The sequence below is a fragment of the Ambystoma mexicanum genome, chromosome 1q (genome assembly GCF_040938575.1).
Source record: "Ambystoma mexicanum isolate Mex_15411 chromosome 1q, UKY_AmexF1_1, whole genome shotgun sequence".
NCBI lineage: Eukaryota > Metazoa > Chordata > Amphibia > Caudata > Ambystomatidae > Ambystoma > Ambystoma mexicanum.
Genome location: NC_090922.1, coordinates 1,116,819,050 through 1,116,845,422, shown reverse-complemented (window position 1 = coordinate 1,116,845,422; position 26,373 = coordinate 1,116,819,050). Strand labels below are relative to the sequence as shown.

General features: G+C 44.5%; 1 protein-coding gene across 5 annotated transcripts in view; it reads right to left on the bottom strand.

Annotated features, from left to right (window-relative positions):
* The window catches only part of CLCC1 (chloride channel CLIC like 1), a 1,126,062-nt gene that overhangs the window by 171,707 nt on the left and 927,982 nt on the right, over positions 1-26,373 (bottom strand). For all 5 annotated transcript variants that reach the window (XM_069641849.1, XM_069641853.1, XM_069641850.1 and 2 more), the window contains 2 exons: positions 7,298-7,395; positions 7,067-7,213 (listed from right to left, as the gene is read on the bottom strand). In XM_069641849.1, coding sequence (XP_069497950.1) covers positions 7,067-7,213; positions 7,298-7,395 — 245 coding nt within the window. The remainder of the gene's footprint in view (positions 1-7,066; positions 7,214-7,297; positions 7,396-26,373) is intronic.

Genomic DNA, 26,373 nt, shown 5'->3' with positions numbered 1-26,373 from the left:
GTCCTGTTCGGAGTCGAATCGGATGAAGAAGATTCCAATGTGATTCTCACACACATGCCCCGTAATTTACTGCTAGCGGCAAGGGTCTGCTTAACGGTAAAGTGGAAATCCCCTTCCCTTCCCACAAAGAGAATGGTTATCCAAAGCACATGCCATTTATGAAATGGAAAGCCTCACAGCAGCAGTTCAAGAATCTAACAAGAACATAAATATGATATTGTTGCCCTTCCTAGAATTCTATTCGGCATACTGGGATACCGTAAAACCAACTGACTAAGCACAAGAATGTGAATAACAAAGATTTCTAAGAACATTTCCCCAAGCAGTCCACTGGTCCACATTAGTGGGTAGAAAATTTGAAAAAGTGATCCAAGCCTTACATAAACATTTAATCTGAACGGTGCAGAGTGAAGCCCCTCCTGTTCTGTTCGACTGGTTTTTGTCATCTTTTTCTTGAAGTTGTATCATGTGAGGGTGGGGGGAGGGAAAGGAGGGGTAGGGGGACAGGGGACAAGTGTCAGCCAATTATCTATGTATCCGTTATCTTTTTTTTGGGTCTTTTTTCCACTTCATAATCACCTCATGGTTATTACAAGTACTTGCGATTAATCTAAAATGTGAAATTAACATGTACTGATTGGCACTTGTTGGAAAAAAAAAAAATAATAAAAATGTAAATTAAATAAAAAAGGTAAAAATACCAAATCTGTCGTGGCCACGCCAGAGCAATGAGGATCACCTTGCATCGGCTCTGTTTGATTGCATTGATTACTTGTAGGAGAAGAGGAATTGGACAGAATGCGTATAGCAACCGGCCCTCCCAGGGCATGGAGAAAGCGATCCCCAGAATCCTCCCTTGCAGGTACCTGGAGTTGGCCACTGTGGCGAACAAGTCTGTCTGTGTGTGTGACCCCCATCTTGAGAAAAGATAACGGACTTGGTCCTGATGGAGTTCCCATTCGTGGCAGGATCGCAGTTCCCTGCTGAGGGAATCTGCGATAGAGTTGTGGATCCCTGCTAGGTGAAAGGGAATGAGGAACATGCATGCACCCCAGTGCCACAGTGTCTGCACCTCCTTGGACAGAACGGGAGAGCAGGTCCCTCCCCGATTCCTGATGTAGAAAACTGTGGTGGTGTTGTCTGTGAAAATGCGAACCACCTTGCCTTGGAGCTGGAGTTGGAAGGACGTGAGAGCCCAGAACACAGCTAGGAGCTCCAGCACATAGATATGTAGTAGCTTCTCTTCCGGCTGCTAGAGTCCTCTGGCATGCAACCTTCTGGTGTGCTACCCCATCCCTGCAGAGAGGCGTTGGTTGTCATCCTGACCCGATGTGCCGGTGGGAGAAAGGGGACGCCTTGCGTGAGGTACTGTCCATGAGTCCACCAATTCAGGGGCTGTCGAAATGCTGGGTTGAGTGAGGTCTTGTTGTTTCAGGAGCCTGACACTTGTTTCCACCTGGTATCTAGGAACTCCTGCAGAGGTCTCATAAGCAGTCTGCAGTGAAGTACTAGAGTGATGCATGAGGATATCATCCAGAGTAATGTCTTGATTGAGCAAACCGTTGCCAGTTGGAGGGAGGACAGCTGCTGAATCTTGCAAAGAATGGCCTTGACCCTCTCCCTCCAGGGGGTGGGGTGTGGGGTAGCTAGGCACTGCAGCATGTTAAATTGTGAGCCCAAGAACAAGGCGTTCTGAGATGGTGACACGCATTGGATGGTTTGCTCGGTGTGTTGCAGGGCTAGTGGGAGTGACTGCGTGTAGATTAGTCGGTCGTCCAGGTAAGGGTAAACATAGATGCCTGTGCGGCACTGATGTATAGCCACTGGTGCTGGGCAATAGGTGAATATGCTTGTTGGTGATTTTAGTCTGAAAGGCAGGGCCTTGAATCAGTAGTGCCTCCCCTGCCCCATGAAGCAAAGGAAATGCCTGTGCTTCTGATGGATGGTTATGTGGAAGTATGCATCCTCAAAGTCCAAGAACGAGAGGAAATCGCCCCTGTTCCAGTTGTTCCAGCACCTACTGAAGCATGACCATGCAGAACTTTTGCGATTTTAGAAACTTGTTGAGTTCCCAGTCTAGGATGGTTCTCACCCACCAGACTTTTTATCACCAGAAAGTATCTGGAGTAAACTCTGGATCCCCGGAGATGCAATGGAATGGCTTCTGTGGCCACTTCTTGTAGCAAGGACTTCTTTTAGGAGGAGTTGCAGATGTTGTTCTTGCCTTCGTAGTGGAGGAACGAAGGGGCATTTGTCTAGCAATTCCAGTGTGTGACTGTGCTGGACGCTGTTGGGCATCCATTTGTCAGTGGTCCGCCATTGCTCGACAAACATTGATAGCCGGTAGGGGCTCGAGACCAGACGCTGGTCAGGCTTGTTTCTGGGTTTGCTTCGGGGGGTTGCATGAGTGTGAAAGCACTGCGTCACCTCTGCGAACCACTATATGCCTCGGATCTTCCTCTGTACGCCTCCTGCAGGCTGGTGCAGGGTGGTTGACGATAGATAGGCTCTGACCGATGAAGAAAATGTTTGAACATTTTCTCCAAAGTATACGAAAAAGTTGAAATTTCGTGGAGCTAAACAACGAGGACTCCCAACACTTAAACGTGCGGTAAAAGATGGCTTCCAGAGGTGGAGCTAAGGAGGACCACTGTCATTGGCTGGGGCAGTATGACCCAAAGTGACAGCTATATGCTATACAAGTACCAAACCATTTTCTTTTACTTTAAAACAAAACTGCTTTATTATTACAGAGGATTGCCAGCCTGACGACAGGGAATATTCATGAGCAGGAGAACCCATGAAAGATCCAATTCTGGAGAATATGAATGATTAGAGAAAGATACTAGGAACCCTGTTTTGTGACAGATACTGATATGTAGGAGGACAAAATCAAAGGCAGAACAGCTGAAAGCCAACGTTAGAGTGGGTCAATAATAAAGAGGGGTAACCAAGAATCTCAAAAGCAGCATCAAAACCAAGGAGACTGAGAATTCCCAGGTTATGGGGCCACAATGGATGCCATGAGGTGGAGAGTGATCAGAGAGTGCTGTTGCCCTTATCCTGATAAATTTGTCAGCAGTATTGAGCGTTCTTGACTATATAGTACATGGAACATGTCTTCAATAAATCGAATTTTCTAAATCATAGCCATAATCCTTTCTATTCTGCAGCTCCCATATTGCATTTCCTTTTTATCTTTAAATCTAAAACAATTACCTGAACTATTGAGCCAATGGGGGCTATTCCACCAGCTTCCCCATTTATATTTATTTTATCATTTATATTGAACACACCTACCTGGGAAGCAATGGAACAACCAAATCTTAATTTCCTTCCTGACTGTAGCATCACTAGAGCCCTATGGGTTTTAAGAGGCATATTGTTTCACAGAAACACGAGTACCAGGAGAAGGCTTGTTCCCTAGTTTTTCTTTGAGGCATTTGGTAGTTTACAGCCTCGACATACTGCAGCTTTGAAATAGTGCAGACCTCTGGAGACTACTAGCCTTTCTGGTTAAGTACGATGGTGCTTGGATTGATAGAGCCTTGATGGTAATACAAGGGGTTTTAAAGATGATCTGGGATGGAATCAGAAGTTAGATTAGCTATATTAGAGTGGGAGTGTTATAATTTAAAAATAGAAAATGAATGCTGGTTGTCTGGCACAGCTGTTTAATTGCTTTATGTAGAGCGAGGGATGAGGCTATATATTATTTAAGGTATAACTGCGCCCTTCAGTGACAAGTAAATCATGGTGACTAATAATGAAAAGCCTGCTGTCTTTCCAAGTGATTCATACATAACGATAGAGTTAAGTTGTATTAATCCTGGTAGTATCACCTTCTTCATCTTGAGGGGTTTTGGGGTTGCCCCCTGTGTTGACACTGTTGTTGTTGTCACAAACTGGTACAGATGTCCTTAAGAGGAACGTCCTTAAGAGCAGGCAGAGACTGGGAGCACAAGGAAAGGAGGGAGGAAGAGGAGGGGCTACCAGAGCCCAGGAGCGGAATTGGAGAGGGGAATAAAGAAGAAAGTTCGCACATACAATGGCTCCTGGCGTTTCTATGTATGGGAATTTGACGTGAGAGAAATGCGAGAGTGCTATGCATTCCAGTGTGAAACTAAACGCAACAACTGGAGACGAAGGGAAACAGACTTGTGTGCACAAGTATGGAGGAAAGGGCAATCCGCCCGTCATTAAAAGGGCAGTCCGCCCAGCTCAGGACGCTGATCCAGGCCACAGAACGGAGGATTGGGCAATCTGACCCTTATTAAGAAGTAATAAGGGCACTCTGCCCGGGAGGGGAGGGCAGTACGCTCAGGAAGCCGATCCTGGCCACAGTGAAGTGATAAGGGCACTCCGCCCATGAAGGGAAGGGTAGTCCCCCCAGTACAGGATGCCAATCCCGGCCACAGGAGTGCAATCCACCCATTATAAGGAGGGCAGTCCGTCCAGCTGAACGTGCCGAACCCGGCTGTATCGACAAAGAAATAGGGCACTCCACCCACAGTGCAGTCCGCCCCATTGAGTTGCTGATCCCAGCCCAAAGGGAAGTGAAAGGGCGACCGGCCCACGGAGGTGCAGGGTATCTGCCCAGGTGAACTCCACGGCCCCTCCGTCTTGAGCCTGATATTCTTAAGTTCTGGAAACTCCTCAAGCTCTTCCTTTTCCTTCTCTCTTACTCTACCCTACTAACCTAGCTCTCTGCTGTTCCTCCTCCTTTCCACACAGCTTTATGACTGGCCGCCTTCTGGACCTCAGAGTTTCACAGGTCCCAGGCACCCCAGGCAATTCTTCTGCACTTGCCTCAGGGCCCTCTACCCCCACCCCAATGCACTTGAAAAACCTTGAAAGCTTTTTCTCAGCACTTCACCAGTCTCTACCGACTGGATGCACTTGGCCCCTGCCCCTCCTGCACTTGCACGATCTGTATACAGCCTTGCCTGAATGTCATGCTGTCTGTCTCCCTTGTCTCCACCCCTTTATGTGCACTTGAAAATCTGCAGTCGCCATCATGCCTACTTGCTGTATCTAAATTGTTAAATGTATCTTATTCACTTAATCTGCCTGTGCAGACCGTTATCGTCTCAGAAATTCAATGGCTCTGAGTGACTGTTGTTTTTTCTCCGTGTTCCCACCCTCCTTGAGCGCTTTGAAACACTTGCCTGTGTATAGGCGCTATATAAACAAATACTACCATAGACGGCAATACGCCGCTCCGAGTTGTCACAGCAGCCCGCCGTGCTGGGAGGAAGTAGCAGGATTCCCCTGCTGCGTAGATGGCACTAGGACACCAGAGCAGCATGCCCCGCCAAACAGAGGGACACCACTGCAGGACACAATGGCAGTTCGCCACGACGAGAAGCAGCCCACAGTAAGCCGCATAACACGATGACGGTGCACGCCTGCGGGCCAAGTAAGGTCCGTACCGGCGGTTGGAATCAAAGGAAGCTGTGGAAGAGGGGAACTACAAATAACGCCCCTTACATCCCTCGCAGGTGGCAAATACCTCCACAAACGAGTCGTGCAACATGGAAGGAAAGAAAAGGCAAAGCATTCAGAAAGCAGAAAAGGACTCAGAAAGCCCACCGTCCAGAAGAGAAAAGAGGACAGAGGAAGATGAGGACACAGGAAGAAAGTGGAGACGGCTAAGAAGCCCCAGCAATGTCCTAGAGCAAAAGGAGGACAGTTAACAAGGGCCAAGAAGACGCTAGTGCAAAACAAAAACGAATGACACAGGAACGGAAGGAGGGCGGTCACAAACAGCAGCACAGAAGAGAGACAGTAATGGACAAAGGGGAAGCCGGATAACAACAGAAGCAGAAGGACTGTCTGGAGAGAAGTGGACAGATAAAGAGACCAGCAATAGAAAGGCGAAGGAGGAACATCTGCATAGCATCAGAAATAAAATGGCACGGGAGCGGCACACACCAATACTCTGCATGAGGGATCCACCAAAAGGGAGAAGTGGTGACTGGCTACAGTAGGATAGAAGTTTGGCAAAAGGGGGCTTGACGGAACACAAGAGGATGGAAGAGGTTCAGGGACTTGACCAGAGATCAAGAAGAATACCACGAAGACCTCCAGAGAATGGCGGACGAAATACGAGAGCCGCGCAACGACAGATGATGGCGAGAGGGCACAGTGGGCCTCAGAGACAAACTACCAAGAGTAGAGACCCGCTGCAACAACAAAGGGATGCGAGCTGTCCGATAAGCAGGGGGGAGGTGTCAAAACACAAGTACAGACGCCCTTAAGAGGAACGTCCTTAAGAGCAGACAGTGACTGGGAGCACGACGGAGGGAGGGTGCAAGAGGAGGGGCTACCTGAGCCCTGGAGCAGAATTGGAGAGGGGAATAAAGAAGAAGGTTTGCACATACAATGGCTCCTGGCATCTTTATGTATGGGAATGGGACGTGAGAGAAATGCGAGAGTTCTATTCATTCCGGTGTGAAACTAAACAAAACAACTGTCATTCCTTGCTAGGGACAGCTATGAACGCTAATATTCCATTCAAATTAGAGAAAGGCAGCTCTCAATATATTCCTAACTACCTATGAAATTTGCATCCACTCATCTGAAAAGCATAGTCATGCCTTTTTTGTAAACTTTTCAAACATGACCATGTCTCTGCTGCCATAGCATTGAATGCTAGTGTAAAATCAGTATTTACATTAAAATCAATTTGCATCATTCTCTGTTCACATCACAAAGTCAACTCCAGTTTTGGGACTTGATAGTCAGCTCTCAAACATCCCTGCACATTGCTAGTGGTCATCCAGTACCAAACTGGTAACAGTTCCTAGACTGAACACAAAGAGAAATGGAGACTACTGTCCCTTATTCCAGGCTGTTCAGTTTTGCAACCCAGACACAATCAACATTTGTTGAAGTGCTTGCGATCTTGCCTGCGATAATTATCAAAAACAGCTATTCTGACAATAATGTGCACAATGTCTTCTCTAAAAATCCATTCTCAGTGCTGAGAAAGCCATAAGTAATTACACATGCTACAAATATTTTAACATAACCGTATGTACAGTGGATAATTAAATTGACTTACCAGCGCAATCAAAGCCATAACAATAAGCACTGGAACATGATAAATCAATGGTAGTTCTTTTAAAAGTTCTTTAATAAATTGGCCAATTCCCTGGCCCACATGCTTCAGTGGCTCTGTCACAAAATGTGTGAAGGTGAGGGCCAAAGCCTACAAAAAAAAAATTAAACAAGATCTAGTCTTGGCAAAGAGGAGCAATGAAATATAAAATTGTGCGGAAAGTAAAGTAACTACCTTTGTTGGTGGAACCATCAATGCAGGATTGACTATTACAGCTTTATAGTATTCTTCACAGGGGTCATTCTGAATGCTCCATATTCGAGTCATCCACTCTAAAGAATGGGAAGAAAAAATAAAATCCTTAACGTGTTAACCACAGAAATAGTTTTAGGTTTATAGATATGTTTTGTATAAGGGTGGCATCGTATCACAAGTATGACACTGACACAAGAGTTAAAAGTTTCAAAACCTTTATTATATTTTTGGGGTTTGGAGAAACTCCTACTCTGCCCTATAGCTAAGATCGGAGTAGTCTCTACCATTAAATAATAGAGCAAATACAGTCCTAGTCAGCCTATGTCAAATCAAAAAGGCCTATACTAACAGAACCTAATGCCTGCCTTATCTCTTATACAAAAAGTGTGTAAAGCGGAATATGTATGCAAAGGAAAGTCAGTGTTTTAACAAAGAATCAATGTGGCTGAGTCAGCTCTCCTTCCCACGTTGGACATCACGGAGTAAGGTGGCCCCTGTAAACAAGATGACACTCTGGCTCAGGTTCTCAAAACAAAGGCAGTTCAAAACGTGGATCCAGGCCCACTTGCCTTTCCACGTTAAAGTCACTTATTCCAGCCTTCAAAAGTTCTTTCACAGTTCAACAAAAGTTCACACAGGTCTCCCTCAGGTAGGCTCAGACCTCTCAAAGCAAAATTTTCACATAAGTCTCCCTCGGTCGGGCTCAGACCTTTTCAACCAAAAAGTACCCGATTCAACGTAGATCTCTCTCAGCCGGGCTCGGAACTCGCAATCACAATACTTGTACGGGTTCCCTTTCCCCAAGCTTTATTCACATTTGTTAAGGGTTCCCCTTTGCTAACTTATCACACTTCAGGTCTCCTTCAGTCGGGCTCGGACCTTTCACTGATGTCGAAGAATTCAGAATGTGCAAGGCTTTTACTATAGACCTGCGTAGGACCACTTTAACTTTCTATTCAGCTCACACTCATGTGTTACTTGCCCCAGTGTCTCTTGGTCTTGGTAGTTCAGTACCATAAGCACAAATGTTCATAGAAATCTTTCTCTTAAAGTAGGTCGTTCACTTTGCTGTTTTATAACAAGATATCACATATTTCGCAGAGACTTTCGAGTGGGCTATTTCCTGTCACCGGAACACTCCGCTACTCTGTATCGCTGGCTTCACAGTTATCAGTAATTTAAAGTTCACTACAGGTCTGCCTTCCTTCGCGTCTCATCAGCATGCGTGCCGCCTTCAATCGTGAGATATACTGTTGCAACTTCAAACTTTCCTTAACACACACTAGCCTTTCATGTTGTTTGCTAACTCACCGGCTGTGTGCATTCCTTTCTTGTCCTTGCGGCTTTAATTCACGAGCCAAGGTTAATACCACAGGCTTGGCCTCGCCTCCCCAACTCTGTTGTTCACCCGGGAGGGTCGCTGGTGTCCTTGAAACACAATGCAGTCTTCTTGTCTGGGATTTGGTCTTCTTCCACGGCTCTTCTGAGGCAACAACCTCCTGCTGGGATCTCCTGGGTTTCCCTACCCTTTTCTCTCGTCCCTTGATCGATCGTCCTGCTCCAGTGGGTCCGTCTTCGCCCTGGAAGATCTGCTCCTTCTCATGTTATACCTTGCTCAGAGTGTGTCTCTATGTTCCGCCTTTTATCCATGTGGGGTGAGCCAATGGGTATCAGATGTATGTGATTAAAGTCAAGTTCCTGACTTTGCCTGACCCGATTAGCAGGACAAGTCCAATGAGATATGTATGGCTTAGCTTCTTTACTTTCAGTCGCCCTCTTCCTGGGCCCAGTGTTTGGGCAGAAAGGGAGGGCAGGGGGAGGTGGGACATTGGAGAATCCTATAAAATATGATGGGGCAGGGGTACAGGAAGGGGGAATACTGCGCCTCACCCCCAATACCCAAAGACCCCTCACCCAGGTGATCCTCCCGCACTGGTCTACCCCCAGGGTCTGGATCCAAAGACGATGGCTGTGCCCTGGCCACCTGAGACAGATCCCCGGGGACTGGCAGGTGAGGCACCCTTTGGTTTCTCACATTTGGGCATGTCCTCATATTACCGGGTTTTGGTCAGACATAGCAGAAACGATTTCTGATACTACTGATATTCCACAGATATTGGTTCTCATCAAATATTTGTTGGGTGATATAGGTAAGACCTCCATTACTACTCAGATGTTTTAATATAGCCTGTATTGTTGCAAAAAAAAATGTATATTGGCACCCATGGCGGGGGGAGCAACCAATCAGGTTCCTTGGATCACAGGCTGAATCTACTGATCCAAACCCACATTCCATGTAACCCCGATGGCTGCTTCCCTGCATCGCCATCTACCCCCACCCTCCCTTTCTTTTAAAATATCCTGTCCCTCCCATCCCCACTTACCTAATTTCTTCAGCGGTGGTAGAGCCTACCGCCACCTCGCTGCTGTCACTCCGTGGCCTCCATGGAATTTGAAGAGTGGCTCTGTACAGAGCCCTGCCTTCCTGATCCATGGCGGCCATTTTAGGAAAGTATTTTGATTGAATCAAAATACAATGCTCATGATTGGAAACCACGGGTGCTAACAGCAATAACCATCCATTCCACAGGCTGTAACAGCACCGGGCACCCTCGGTCCCAGGCCGTTACGACCCGTTCCAGCCCATGGAACAAGTTGTTATTGCTTAATTACGACACTAGAAGTCCAATAAAGCCCCCACGCATTCTGAATGGCTGAAGGACCTGATTTATACAAATGATCGAGAAGAGACATACGTCTTCAGCTTAGCATACACCTGTTCACCGAAAGATATTTGGAGTCAATTTCTTGCATATATGGCTACTAACAGGGATGCGGAAGACACTGTTATGGTGTGATTTTCATAGAAGTGTTTTGTTGATTAGAGCAGGGATGTATGACAATTGTTTTGTGCCACGCTTTTTTAACACTGCTGCAAACAATATGAATGATTGTGTATGATATGACTTTGATATGTTTGATAACTTGTCATTCCTACTACCGAAGTTTAAATAACGCTTTTAAAGAAACAGCTTCATGTGGCAACATTTTACTGGAGATATAGGAACCAGTTGGGTTGTCTAGCCCAAGCAATCACACACATGACACGTAAAATCAATTTGCATACCGAAAAGTCTTTATTTAACAATTCTTTTGCACAGGGTTTTGAGAAATGTCTACAGGCTCAAGGAGCATGTACTAAAAATGGAAGCTGTAAGAAACAGTGCACAGGATTGTTCAAAAAATAGGGTCTTCATCAGGCACTGTATACCTCAGGTGTTGTCAGTATTTGTGGCCACTGACATCCCTATTCCTTCCTTGAGACTCCCTACTCTAATAAAGAAAAGTCTCTGCGGAAACGTGGCCGAAGTACATTTTTAAACCTAAACTTAATGAGAACTCATACTGGGACTGGCTTATAGGACAATAAGGCAATGCCCGAAGTGCAGGCTCAGTAACCTAATTTAGGCACGTTTCGTAGGTGAAAGTGGGCCCGTTGTTTTTAATCGAAGTCGGATAGTTTCGGTTTGACTGGTTACTTCACAGTGCAGCTCATAGTTTTGACCAGTGTTACTGAACTAACATTCTTTAAAATGCAGTTTGCAACACATTTTACCCCAAAAGGTCCCCTTGGATACTACTCAATCAGTCGGTCCTGAATGGAATTAACTGCTATTTGCGACTGTGGGACACTTTTTCATTGGTACCCAAGCCAATTTTATGTACCAGTCCAACCCAGTTTCCGGCTACACTATTCTATAAAACAAATGGTCCAAGAATTGCCCCAAAAGAGAGTTCATAGCGTAGCCTTCATAAGCCCTCTGCTATCCTAATATTGCCAGTATCACATTCCTTTGGGTAGGCTCTTGCCTCAGGCACTTCACAGCTTTTGCAGAGGTGCATCAAGACCTCACCCAGTCCTGTGGTCTTTATATTACTGTAAGGGCACAATTTCATCAGGGGCGGGGAGTTAGTGCTGTGTCCCTTTTTCAGGACTCATAACAATTGCTAAACCACCGCCCCTCCCCCCATCGCCCTTTTAGTTTCTTGGATCTATTACCTCTTTTTGTGGTCAGAGTGGCTACTACTGAAGTCCCCTTGCTACTACAACTGTTTTTTAGCATATGGTCCACTGGCGCATATAGCAGGGTGTAGGGTAATTATACCACCCTGCACTGAGTTTAGTGAGCAGGCTGGTGTCCGCTGTAATTTAGTTTTGGATTTAGTAGATCTGCATTGTGAAGAAATGTTTGTATATGAATAATTTATAGGTTCAGCTAGGGCAGCACAACTGGTTTCGTGCCCCCAGATATACAGTCCCACCTCACAATTCAAAGCAATAAACAGAGCATGAATTCTCCAAATTCAATTTATTTTAAATTAATTACTCAATTTTAAAACAAGGTGGTCTCGAGCTTTACACCACGGAAATCTCCACACGGTTATATATTCATTAACACTTAAGTCAATGAAATGAAATTCTCCCTGCATACATGAATCTTACTACTGTTTCTCACACAAGCATTAATATTACTCTAAAAGGTGCTAGGCATTTTAAATAGACTCCTTCGTTTGCTTCTCTGTAGTGTGACAAATCTAGGAAATGAGTCTCCTCTGCCCAAGGGGGAGCCACCCTGTTTGGGACTTGAGAGGTGAGCTTGCTAAACTCAACACAATTTAGAGGGCAAGGCAAGCAGTATCCCACTGATGTGATCCCTGCCCCCAACACATTACAGAACAGGAAATCTCCATAAAGGGATAAAAGCTATTCTCCCTGATCCCAATATCTCTTGGCTATATGGGATTTAACCTGTATGAGAATGTGAAACTTCCTGTGAGAATGGCTGGTATGGCTTCTGACCCTCTGTATTCACCAGCCTTGACTGGAACGAGAGGACAGTGGATTCTCTCACCCCCTGGAGGAGTTAGAGATTACAAGCCAATCAGAACTGAAAAGGAAGAGAAGAGAGACCTACAGAGGTGGGGAAGCCCAGAGACCACCTCCTTTGAGGCGTGGCAGGAGAGAGGGAGCGTACGCCAAGTGTGGCAGGTCCAGGCGAGGCCGTTCATCAGAACGCCCCAAATCATTGCTGTGCCAGGAGTTGGAAGCGCCAGGCCCAGAGGAGTAGGGAAGAATTAACACCTCCCAAAAAGAGGGTAATAGGCGAACAGAGAAGCGGTCTCCGAAGTACTGCCAAAAGTCAGCTGAAGGAGAGAACAAGTTGTGCCCGACGCAGAACAGCACAGAGAAGCAGACGAAGCAACGCCCCATTGGACAGACTGAACGAAACTCCTCCAAGAAGCACCACTGGGAAACTAGAGGTACACGGTGGCTCTGGGGAACGAGGAGGGCGGCTAGACCCAACGAGACCCCAGTGAGGGCTAAGGGGAACAAGACCCCAAGGCAGGGTGAGTGGAACGATCCCCTAAAGCGGGGTAAGAGGAACGAGACACAAGGTGTGGAGAGAGGAACAAAACCCCAAGGTGGGGTGAGCAGAACCAGACCCCATGGGGGGGGTGAGCAGAACCAGACCTGAAGTAGGGGCGAGAGAACCGTGAGCCTAAGTCGGGGAGAGAGGAACTAGACCCCAGGGTGGGGGAAGAGGAACAAGAGGTATGAGACCCCACAGCATGGTGAGCTAAATGAGGCTGCAAGGCGGGGAAAGGATGAGGCAAGGAATTCCCAAGTCTGGGCGAAACCAATGAAACTCCAAAACGGGGTGACTGTAATGAAACCCATGGAGGGGTAAGAGGAACGAATCCCCAAGGACGTGTCAGCCGAACGAAACTCCAGGGTGGAGTCAGAGGAACCACAAGAGTCCCAGGTGGGATACAATTCGGGTAGGTCCCGAGGCAGGGAGAACCTGAAGAGACTCCAAGCTGGGTTGAGAGTAGAGAAACCATCAGGTAGGGCAAAGACTCTGGCATACCAAAGTGGAAAGAACACCAGTAATTCCCTCAGTGGGGAATACAAGGAGAAAACTGGGGATTCGACCAAGAGGTCCCCAAGTGGGAAAGAAGACAGTAGACTGAGATAAAACCCTGGTAGAGAGATCAACCATGAACAGACAATCAAACCCAAGGAGAAAAAGATTGAAGAGACATTCAGTGTACTTGGTGGAACTGCGCATCTGGGTGATGGGCTACTTTTTGATAAAGGGACACCAGGTACCTAAGTATACCTTTGTTGAATTTAGGTTCCTTTCCTTTTATAGTGGTAGAGTCAGAACACAAGGTTAGTATAGGATTCTGGTCAGAGGAGTCTTCTTGTTTTGAAAGACATCCTGACAAGCATCCTTTTATATTTTCCTTTAAAAAGTAGGGCAGAGAATCCTAAGATTAGGGACACCTTGGGCCTTGTCTTTATTAATAAAGAAACATTCAGCAGAAATGTCACCCTATTCGTCTCCTGATTCTGATCAACCACACTAGACCAATTAAACCTAATTGAATTATAGAGAAGCGGACAGGCCGCTCAGGTTACTAAAGGAACTTGACTGTCTCTTGGTTAAGTTACTGATCAGCCGCCTCCATTGACTGATGCAGAATAGGAGGATTTACTCTGCATTGAAGGAAGTGTGTTGTGGTTTTAGTCATGAGGAAGGTGGCAAGGTTTATGCCACTGAAACCGGTTGACCCAGTTCTCGTGGAATATCCTTTTTTGACAAAGCCTATAGCGATACCACACTAGTTTAATATCTCTTTTTACAGGACTGTCACACACTGCATATTAGTAATGCATAAGTGATCTGGGTACACATCACACTGACGCACACTATGGATGGGTAGAATAAAGTTAAAACACACCCTCCCTAATTGCAGATGGGATGTACCCAGTGACAATGACTTTTTAGCTGCGGGTTGATTGTAATAATTGGTAGATGGGTGATGCATTTGTCGCTACCTTTCGGCAAACATTACATGAATAGAAGATTGAATTGCTGTGAGCTTAGTGGAGGGATTGCTCTCCTCTTTTACTATTCCTTTTAGACAGGCGGCGCACCAGCTGTTACTAGGGATATCCTTCTCCCATAAGGACAGCGTAGTCCTTCGCTGAGGGCCAGAGACAATTTAGTGAATTGTAGTGATTCAATCGAAGCACAAACATTTTTTGTTTATTCCAGTCAACCAAACTAGACAACAAATTTTACTTGAATGATAACATTGTAGCTTATCAGACAGCATATGCATTTATTGATGTATCACAATTTCAAAACTCTTTATTTGATCCAGTATCAAAACAACTATGGTACCAGAGAAAGGTTACTTAAACATATAGCAATTATGCATACATATTTATCCTACTTGGTTCACCTATATGTGTACCGGGTTGTGAATGTATTCTCTATGTGCAGGTCATTTAAATTTAGACAATGACCAACTTGCATATGACCCCTGCAGGTTTGTATTTGAAAAATAAGGCTTTCCTAGAATGTGCATTCTTCTCTTAACACGTTTGTGCAGTCTTCTCAAAGTTTGTATGTGCAGCTTTCAATTAACATGTTTTTTGAGCTGGAGAAGTACTATTCTCCAGTAGCAGATACCATGTTAAAACATTAAAGCCTTTTCACATTACACATAGGTCTTCCTGTGCATTTCAAGATAAGGGAGTGCAGGCGTTTAACATTTCACGATTTTCTATGAATAGAATTCATTCTTTCTGCTGATTTCGGCTGTGCAGACCTCTAATTTTAAGACTAGACTGACACTGTGCAAATTTACATATCACATTAGACAATAGATGGCATGAATACATTATGGTCTGGATTATTCTGTCTCGGCATGAGCGAAGGATGTAATTTTTTGAGTTGGTATAATTGTACAAAAGAAATATGCATTCACGGTCACCAAAGGATATCAGTTTTAAATTGCATCTCAATACACAAAATACATTTGGTTTTAAGGATATGAGTGCTCCTTGGGACTCACTTTAAATGGGTGAAGAGGGCATTTTAAATAATACGGCATCTGAGTCTTTGCAAAATTAGCACCCCCTCTGATTCCACCCGATTCTAGCCCTCTGTTCCCTGGAATTACCATGGACAGTCTACAGGGACAGTTTGGAGTTATATTGCGGTTTTAGTTACAATTCAAATGTGGCTTGTGATTTTGTGGGGAATCGGCTAAAACCCTCAATCTGGAGCTGCTGCCTCAGAAAAGTCCCTTTCCAGCTGACTGTCTGGAACCCAGGCCTGCTCATCTCTCCAGTCTGCCTAGGAATCAGTCATCCAGATGATTTCAGCTCGCTTTCGCCAGCCATCTCCTCCCAGTATTTTACAAGAATATTCTTCAATATTAATCAGCCAATAATAATCTCAGTACTGTGCGCATGCTATTTTATATCTTTCAGTCCTCCCCTGAATGTGTGCCTGAGGTGTGGCTTTCACCAGTCACATAACTGCAAAGGTGGGAGCGAATTTCACTCTGTGTGAAGGAGAGGCCTTTTATTTGTCGTATAACTCTGCATGAGAGTTTAATAACATAGACCACCATAATCTATAGATCAGAATGCACAATTTACATTGACAATTGACACAAAAGACATTGCTGTGTGTGAAATCTTTCCAGAGCTAATTATTTTTCCCAGATTCATTTTGTATGGGGTAAAACACATTTTGTAGCTACCAACTGCAATTGGTCCCATGTTCATTAGACCTTGAAATTAAGAGATATGATTTCTTTAATGATTGAATTTTTTTATTTTAATATGCTACTATTAGCGGTTCAGTTTTGAAAGTGAGGAAATACTGGCTTCGGCCCACAGACGTCACTCTTGGTACATCCCCTTCACAGTCTCCTTCCTGCCTGTTATCGCAAGCTTTACTTTGATGTACACAGAATATCAGATAACAGGCTTGTGACTTTAGTTCAAATGAATTTTATGTGGAGGCCTACTTGATAGATGTGACAGTTCTCTGAAGTTGTCCATTAGCCAGCATCTGGCAGTCCTTTTGTAAGGTCTTGCTTTCAGAACTAGTTTGAACATGATAGATCCCAATAGTTCTGTGTGGCTGGGCTTCTGAAGAGGAGGTTCATTCTTGGTCAGCACAATTCAACACCAAGCTATGTTCGGCATGTTTAATTTCAAATTAATTAATTCAGAGCCTTATTTAATGTGAAGTAAAAACACAGCATAAGACACCGGTACTATGGATGAGACTTTGGTACCGTCATTGAAAATGAATAGTTTTCTATAATGCACAAGTGAATCATCCTATGTGCTTGGGGCCGAGGGACAGAAGTGTAATGAAATCAGTCTTTTGCGTTTGTGTTATGTTCACCAATCAATATTCTGCAACCTACTGAGTTCTTTTGGTGGCAAAACCTACTATTTTACATGTAGCACAGTCTTGTTTGGTTTGCAGCCTGTCCTTGCAGCATCAACCAGCCAATTTCTACACTACATTCAATTAACGAGCATTGATAATGCACAATGTTAGGGCTTTTGTGTAGCCATGGGAAAGACACTTGCCAGACACTGCCGCAGTTGCATTAAGTGGCCATTGATGGTAGGAAGCCTAAAATGGTGCGAGTACTTGTACATCTATTAGCAGTATCTGGCAAATGCCTTCTACACAAGCCAAAACTGTTGGCAGGAGCCGTGGCCAACGGAGCCTGTGAGAAACCTGAGGGTGTTCTCACTAGTAGACCCCAGGGATGCTTTGTTCAGGTGGCCAGGGAAGGGCCATCGCGCTTGGATCCCAACACTGGGGTCGGACAAACGAGTGAGGATCACCTGTGCAAGGGGTCCTCGGGCCCGAGGAATGAACACCCTCGGGCGAGACGTGGTGTCCCCTCATTTTTGATACACCCCTACCATACAACCCCTCAATCTTTATGGGGTATTGCCACCACAGTCCCATCCTACCCCAGCCTTTTCCTTTAGGAAAAGGCAAGAGAAAACACATTCATTCATCATGATACACCTGTTCACCCACTTTCTGACAATAAGCTGCCCTCCTCTTCAGCAAAACACTACACGCCCCACAATCCCTGTTTTTTTGTTGACCATTATTTATTCAACCGACTTTTTCTCCAAGATCCACAACTCACTACTTTTCCCAAAATCCCCTACATTCAATCTGCCCTCCAAATACTATGAAGAAGAAGCAACAAGGAGGAATGAGGATTACTCATAGGAATCCCTGGACCATTGACTCCTACGTACAATCACCATTTTGTCCCACTAACGAGGACAGGCGAAGTCAGGCATTTCCTTACAACCAGACACACCTAAACCAATTCACCACTCCTAAGAAGTATAGAAGGCGGGGCAGGAAAGCACACTGAGCGAGTTTGGGCTGCTGGAAGGTGCAAGAAGCCAGAGGAAGACCAGAAGAGCTGCAGAGACCCTGGGAGACCTGGAGGAGGAAAAAACCGCCCTGACTTGGTCCTGTGAGTCCAGAGGAGACTGCACTGTGCAGAGGGAGCTGTACCTCCAGAAGGCAACTCCAGGGACAGCTTGGGTTGTCTGGCAGTATCCACAGCCAGACTCTTCCACTGGGCCAGTCAGGTGAACCCAGGTATCTGAGGGTGAGCAGAAGAGACCCTGACCTCAGAACATTATCCCCTTGTAGCTCCTGTAGCTCCCAATGCCAAATGCTGTTTTGGGGAGCTGAGAAGTGGGAGCAAAATCCTGACAGTGCATTCTGTGACTCGAAGTCCCAAAACCCTTCCTTCAAAACTGAGGTTTGAGAGGAGACACTAGCCCAGCGGAGGGAAGTCTACTTTGAGAGGAGGGTCCGAGCCCGGCGGAGGGAGACGCTTGAGAACCTTGTGACAGGGGTACGAGTCTGGCAGAGGGAGAGCCTTGTGAACTTTGTGAGAGGGAGACCCCTTGTGGACTTTCTAAGAGAACTCTTGGTAGCAGGGTCCGAGCCCGGAAGAGGGAGGCCCTTTGTGAGCCCGAGGAGGGGTCCGAGCCTGGCAGAGGGAGATCCTTGTGAACTTTGAGACTGAAACTGGTACCAAAGACAGAGTGGTCTGGCGTCCCGTGGGAGCTCATTCGAAGGTCTCTGGCTGGTGCCTCATCTCCTGGATGAAACCAGGAGAAACTACAAGTCCCAACAGGCATTGGGGCGAAGGTGAAAAGCCGTACAGCTGAAGCTCGGCTGAGTGAAGCGTACAAAAGGAATGATGAGAGCGGAATAATGGTCAGAGAGGTCAGGCTGGGGTTTTCGCAAAAGTCCTCGGCCACTCGAAAGTCTCTGACCCAGTAAACAGTGGAAGGCCACGAGTCTCAAGCCCGACAGAGGGAAGCCAAGGCGTAAGAGCCACTGAGGAGTGGTTTAAGCCCAACAGAGGGGGACCTTATGTGATAATAGAATTGTCTGAAGCCTGACTGCGGGCTGGATAACCAAGGGAATTGGATCCTGCATGGTGTTAAAACTAAGGGAACATTGTGATGACAAGTGTGAACCCGACTGAGGGAAGTCCACAGTGAGTGGTTGCTCTGAGCCCAACTGAGGGAGGCTAACGTTGAGACAAGGATCGGAGCCTGGCTGAGGGGGATCCAAGTGTGAACCATAGTCACCCGACGTGAAGATAAGGAGAAGGAACTTTTGTTTTGTTGTGTTAGCGTATCAGGCCATCTGAAGCAAGAGACTTTGAAGGAAAGGGGACTCAGACACAGAAGGTCCAGATACTGAACTGTAACCTCGTGCTGGAAAAGCCCAGGAGTGTGCAGTGCTCAGGTGTCCCGCCTTGTCCCGGGATAGAAAACGTGGGGAAGGGAGACCCCGGCTATAACATCCTGACTTATTATTTTGTGAACACTTCTTTCTTTTCTTGTGAACACTATCCCACACTATTTTTGGAAACTAAGTGGTAAGGATTGGCAATAGCTTTTTTTTTTACTATAGGCCCTTTTATTTGACAAGACGCCACAAGGAATGCCTTATTATTATTTGATGGTCGTAGCTTGCTCCCATCTTAGAGTTAGGTTTAGATTAGGCGTTTTCCTCACACATGTATACAGTTTAATAAACACCCTTCAACTGTGATCAGTTGTGTCTGTCTTTACTGTTGCTTACAGGCCCAACATGGCCGCATAACAAGGCTGCTCCTTCTGCCCTGGGGAGCCGCCGCAAGATAGCAGCAGTCTGATGGCTGCTGGAGGAGCCGAAAGGTGAGCATGAGCAACAGAAGGTCTTCTGCAACTCCGGCTCCACTTTTGACCCCCGGGGAGCCGGATCCAGTGTTGGGGCTAGTGCATCTCCCGGGCTTTCCCATGTCTGCTTTCAAAATAGTGAATCTTATAAATTCTTTGTAGATATTCGACACATTGTGTCCTTAAAATTATTTGTGCAGTGGCTGCAAGGCCAAATAACAATGAGACCCTTTATCCAGTGATCACAGCGAGCCACAGCGGGTTTTGTTTGAAGGTACACATGCCACAAAAATGAACCATATTTATGGCAAGCTGTGTGGAGAAACACAAATATTTCAAGTATTCCGCATAACAAAATATTTACTACCATTTTAACGGTAACAACGTGCCTGGTGACACAACATTTACGGATTCTTTCACAAAGCAAAATGATAGTGTGGTGCAAAAAAACAGAATTAGAATACACATCAGGAAAATAGGCTTTTGGACCTTGACGCCAATACGCATCCTCGTGCCCAAAAACGTGAAAAAAGGTGCTTTTTTGAAACACTATGTTCTGCCTCCTTGAAAACCAAGCAAAAGTTTTTTTTGGCATACTGTAGGTTGGCACTAACCAGGGTTTTCAAGCACTGTGATGCTAAAAGCCAATGCTAGGCTTCACAGGCCCCAGGTCATTCCCCAAGTCTGATTCTTTGACGTCTTACATTTTATTATTGGGCTGGGCAGAAACAAGTGTGAAATAAAGAGTGCTAATGGCCCCTTTCCCTGACAAGTCAAAGCTCACTGGGAAAGGGCCATTTGCATTCCAAAGCCCCTCATTCTGTGTATTCTCCACAGTAAATGCCTGCATCACATAAGCCTGAAACAGCGCAATGCATTCACAGTTGCACATTTTATTTAGAAGATGCTTGTGTGAAACAATTCTGTGATGTGAACACCAGTAGTGCAATATACAGAGATGTCTGGTTGTCTTGAGAAGGTAAGACATTTTCAAGCATCAGGGTGTTGCATTTGTTTACAGACTCCTTGATTTTGGAAACAAGGTCTGTTTTGAACGAATGTTGAAAACAAGGAAAAGGGGTGTTTTATCAAAATGGGTACGAGCATCGGTACAACTTTAAACTGAGATTGCCACCAATGCGACACCAATGGATTTGCCAATTCTGTCCGTTGGTTAAATAATTTTACCTGTGGGACTATGCAACCTATTTCAACATTACTCAATGCACCTAGTTCCCAACTCCTGAGTATGTATTGCTATTCGCTACTCACCTTCACAGCGGATTAAAACACACAAACTCATTTCTGTAATCATACTCGACATGTAGAGGTGGTTACAACATGAAATACAGAGGCATGTATATAGAAGGATGAAAAGTGGTTGGTTGATATATAGAGGCGGCATGGGCGGACCGGGAAGGGGGCGAAAGGGTGGACAAAGGGGCTATTTCGCATCAGGATGTGTGGACTGTTGCACCAAGGGCCACACATGCAACGAGCAACAATAAAGAAAAAGCTTACATCACTAAAATTCCTGCATGCCTAGAATGAGTTCAGTTTTGAAAGGCTTACTGGCTTATGTGTAGATATATTACAGCAATCATCTTCATTTCTGCATCGATTTGAATTTGATTTGTAAGGCACCTATTCAGCAAATAGTATTTCCAGGCACCACAAGACAAAGTGGGGAGGGAAACAAGGGGAGTAAATAAACAATAACAAATACTAGGCTTGTGACAGTCGATCGTGCAAGTGCAGTAAGAAGTGAACGAGAGAGGGAAGGGAGGGGGTGGGTGCTGTTGTCCACTGGGCAGAGCGCCGGGTAGACTGTAAGACTCATGAAGGACCAGGCCGTCAACCACAGCTGCTGTGGGTGACCATCAGAAGCCAGTGGAGAGATTTTAGAACTGGAGAGAGGAGTTACCTGTGCTTGAGGCCAAGGATAAGTCTTGCAACCCTATTCTGGGTTAGTTGAAGGGGGCAACGGGAGGAAAGAGGCAGATTGAGGTAGAGGCTTTTGCACTAGTCCACCCTGGAGAGGACCAGCATGCTGAAGACATTGAGCTTCTGGGGAATGGTAAGGAAAGGGAGAATGCCTCTAAGGAGGTGAAGTTGAAAGTGGGCCTTCTTGGAAAGGTCTACGATGTGAGGGGGGAAGAAGAGAGAGGAGTCTTAGATAACCCCAAGAAGTGTGGCCTCACTAGATTGTGAGGGTAGAGGGCCCAAGGAGGGCAGCCATAAAGCTGGACGGAAACAGGGTGAAGGGGTCCCAATCACAACGTTTCTCAGTCTTACTGGCATTAAGACAGAAATCATTGGCTGTGTACCAAGCCTGAATAGCGGTCAGACAATCGGGAATGAGAGAGGAGGAAGAGGAGGTAGTAGTGGGAAGCTTCAAGGAAAGCTGTGTGTCATCAGCATAACACTGGAAATGAGGAGAGAAGGAAATCATCAGGTGGCAGATAAACCCTAGCTCTGTTGCAATCTGCAGCCAATTAGCAAGATTCCTACTTGCCAGCAAAGTTATACTCTGTACCTTAAAAAAAAGACGGTTTGCACCCCCAGTAATAACCTTGAATAATACAACTATGGTAGATTGTGGTACGCACTCTTGTGCACCGGTCAATAACATGAGCAGAAGGAGCTAACAGTATTACATATTATTATAGCAGTACCATTAATGGTCATATTTATTAACATAATATACAATATGCATCAAACTTTACAAGAAAAAGCAATATGTCGGCCAAATAAAAGTCAAGTCCACACAACATCTTTTACTGTGTTGTCCATGAGCAGTCCCCATAACTACAATTACCATCAACAGCCAGACCTCAACTTATTCTCGTTTCTTGTATAAAATTAATGGCAGATACATGGGATTGTGCATGTACATGTGAACTAGGGGAATGAAAGGGGGGTATTTACAAGGAATTACTCAATTGCAATTTGGGCAAATGAAGGGGGTTGCTTGCCAGGTAAGGAAAGACGAAGTCAGTAAAGAGTGAATGGATGGCGGAAAATGGTAACAGAAGTAATAGTTATTGTTGCGTCAATCCATGTCCTGTGTGCAAGATAGATTTGTAAGGAAAGTCACATACTTGAAATAATCAGACTGACATTTATTTTTGTAATATAAATCAATGATATTGAGGTTAGTTACTTTACTTCACAAACAATCATTAATAAGAAACACATTATTCAACTATTACATTGCAGGCCATATACTATTCAATTGTTTGTAAGATCCAAAAACTTTCCAAACACTGTGTAAAAGGTTCAGACTGGCTTTATTTAAAATTGTGAAGAGAGCGACACATTTGAATCTTGAAACCGTTCAACAAGTTCAAGTTTGGCAGGGCAAACCTCTTTTGCAATATTCTGTGGCATAGCCTGGGCCCTTGGAACAAAATCTGGAGCTATTCCAATGCGTTTGTGAGGCCAGCACATTAAATGTCATATTGTTTACAAATTTGAAATCCATCAGCTTTTCCACCCACTGTTTGCTTCTTTTGGTAAACTCCTTGTTGTAACAGAGAACCCTGAATGTTCCTGCAGTTTTTGATTGTTCGGCTACCAACTTTCTTGTTGTCTGCAAGTACAGCGAGTCTGGTTCTGGCCTGGCAAAATGCAACCTTTTAGGCCTGTACTTTAGGCACATATTAAGGAACACCTCCAAACCTCTAGTGTGGCAGAATCCGGTGAGTCCCCTCATGTCTCTTGAAAGTGTTTTGTCATACACAATCTTCTCAAGTGCTGTGTGAGGAGGGGACTCTGACATCAACCACCTTTTCTTACGATCATGTTCCTTGTTCAATGGTTCATGTGCACATTCGTGGAAATGTTTGTTTTCTTCCCAAGAGTGTTTGTCTGAACAATGATCCATCAATGAACGCCATTTTTCAAGCAGCATATCAACAGATCCATCACAGGTTTTTGAGCTCGAAAGATGGTTGCTGATAGACTGTGACCAATTCAAAATTTTTCTGTATTCTTTTTTTACGAGCAGCAGCTGTAACTGTTTTAGAAATTGATTTTGCAACATGCTATACATCATACTGATGCTGTATGTGTGAGAACTGCTTTAGCTTTGCCTTGGCTAGTCTCGCATTCCTCTGAATTGCACAAGTTCAATGGATTTAATGAACCCATATTTTTCCATGGCAAACGAAGGTGTTAATTTAGACACTTGCACGACGACTGAATTCACAATTTATTTAGTATCCATGTCTTAGAAGTGGTAAGTGCATTATTTAGCAGAAAAACCTGGACTGTCACACTGTGCATTACCCGCAAGCCTTTTTCCATTGAAAGCATTGTCCAAAAATATTTGCTGGAGTGTCCATGCCTGGCTAATAGCCGGGAACAAGAATGTATTCTGATATCTGCAGTATTGAGTTTTTGCAAGGAACACAAGTCCCACACATGGACAGAATATTGAAATTTTACTGAACGTTGAGGCACTAAACAACAAAGCAGATGAACAAAGTAGATTTCCAGCAGGCACTTTTCCAAGTATAGGTTGAGCAGACCATGAAAATGTGTTATGGTTGTGTACACAGCTACCCATGATCTTCAGATTTGTGCCTTTAACTACACAAAAGTTCACCAATGGTTCCCGACAAATCCCCCTATGCAATTTATGATCACATTTTATCATTCTCATAATCTCAATCGGGCAGCAGTCGAATACAATGTATTTTGTCTCCCTTAACAGCCAATCGTCCTGCAGTTCAGTGGTTTGCGATTCCATGGTGGTGGAGAAGTCCTCAACACTCAGAAGAGTGAAGTCCAGATCACAAGCACAATCATCAATCACTTTCGAAGATGCTTGACTTATTTCTGTGTGTGACATTTCCGGATTTTACAAATGTATTGGGGAAAGAGTGAACATTTTCTCTTTCTTAGATTGTAATTTTTTAGCGGGTGTGGATTGTGTGAGCGATTCGGCAAGCAATTCAGAAAAATAATCTGTGATTATTACCTTTGTTTTCTGAATTTCGCTTGAAACACTCAATTTTGATTTGCCGACCACAAGACCAAGCAGAAAAAAAGCACTTTGAAATTGTATCAGCCGTGCAATTTGATCTTCCACTTCAGGATTCATATATACAAATCTACAAATATAAACAAATGTCACTAAGGAAACCATTAGAACATCAAACATATTACATGAAAGATATGAAGGATGATAACAGAGATTTATAAATATCTTATTTATACCTCTGGTGCATGTGTCTCTTCAATTTCAAATGCTTGACTAGTACATTCCTTGTACATAACAAATTCAACTAAAATGATTAGATTGTTAAACAATTTAATTTTAAAATCATTGATCTCACAAAGTACATCTTGAGACAGTGGATTTAATGATTGTCGACCTTACAATATCAGTTAAACTTTCTAAAAAGATATGGTTATTTGTCCGATTACAATTTTGACATTATTATGAACATAAAGTCGAACACTGTGTATATTGATGTAATGATGCGTTGACATTTCTTTTTTTTTACCAATTACATTTTTTACTAAGCAGCTAAAGTTTATGACCGAAAACATACTCCATTCATAGAGTTAGTAAAAGTGTCTGTTATTCAGTAGCAAAGTCTGTTTTTCAGAGGTTTTTCTTTCTTTGTTGCGTTTGTTTCTGCGAGAAATACATCAAGGTTGTTGATCTAATTCTTTGCAATTTGCTGCCAGTCTTGCAAATTACAAAAAATATTAATATAATTCAATACATTCTCAATTCTCATACCTCATCCCCCAGACCGGTTGCAGTTGAACAATAGTACGTTGTTGAAATTCCAGCCTCCCCCTATATCAAAGTAAATGTAATGATATAGGTGTAAAAGCGAAATCAGAAAAAGAAAATGTACATACAAAAGATGGTGAATATGGACTTTGAAACCTACATGCCACTGACGCACCTAAGTGGATTTCAGGGGTAGGAAATGTGATGCATTTAGATGGAATTTCAGGGGGAAGGGTGACACACTTGGAGTGATTCCTCTGGTGGGGGGAGAGGTGCACTTGGGTGGATTTCCACGAGTTTCACCAACAATCCGTACTAATAAATTCACTCTGCATAAACCTCTCAAACTCTGGACTTAACACAACCAGACCTCTACAGTACCGCACGTACTTTACAACACCACAACAACAAAACAAAGCACACAATCTCGCACAAAAGTATATGGTGGCCAACTTCGGAAAATCAAATTTATGCTCAGTGAACAGTGTTTCCTAAGTGAAGCTTCCGAAGTGAAGCTGCCAACAGCACATCACAGCTCTCTTGCTCTTTTCCCACTCAACCCTATGAGCTGAAAAACATGGTGCTGGTGTGCGGCCATTTTGGACATTCACTTCCAAACCACAATGAAAGTCTGCATGTTTGGAATGTTTATGAATGATGTACTCCGTGACTACTGGATGTTTGCGCTCTTGTTTACATTGACGACATTCTTATCTACTCAAATTCCATGGAAGAAGATGTAGGCCATGTCCGGGCAGTCTTAGAGAAGCTTCGACAACACCAATTGTATGCCAAGTTGGAAAAATGTTTTTTCCATGTAACCACGGTCGAGTTTCTCGGTTTCATGCTCACACCACAAGGCGTACACATGGATACGCGAAAGGTGGATGCAATCCTCCAATGGCCCTTACCAACATTCACGAAAGGAGTGCAGAGCGTGCTCGGAGTCCCCAACTTTTAACGTCGGTTTATACCTGGGTTTTTACAAATTGTACATCCAATTACCTCCTTGTTAAAGAAAAATCAAAAGTTCCATTGGTCGACAGAAGCTGAAGAAGCCTTCCAGAAGTTGAAACTAGCATTTACTACAGCACCAGTCCTTCGACACCCATGACCATACCTACCACCTTCCATAGTTGAGACAGATGCTTCGAAAATACTCATGGGAGCAGTATTGTCACAACGAGACCCTGA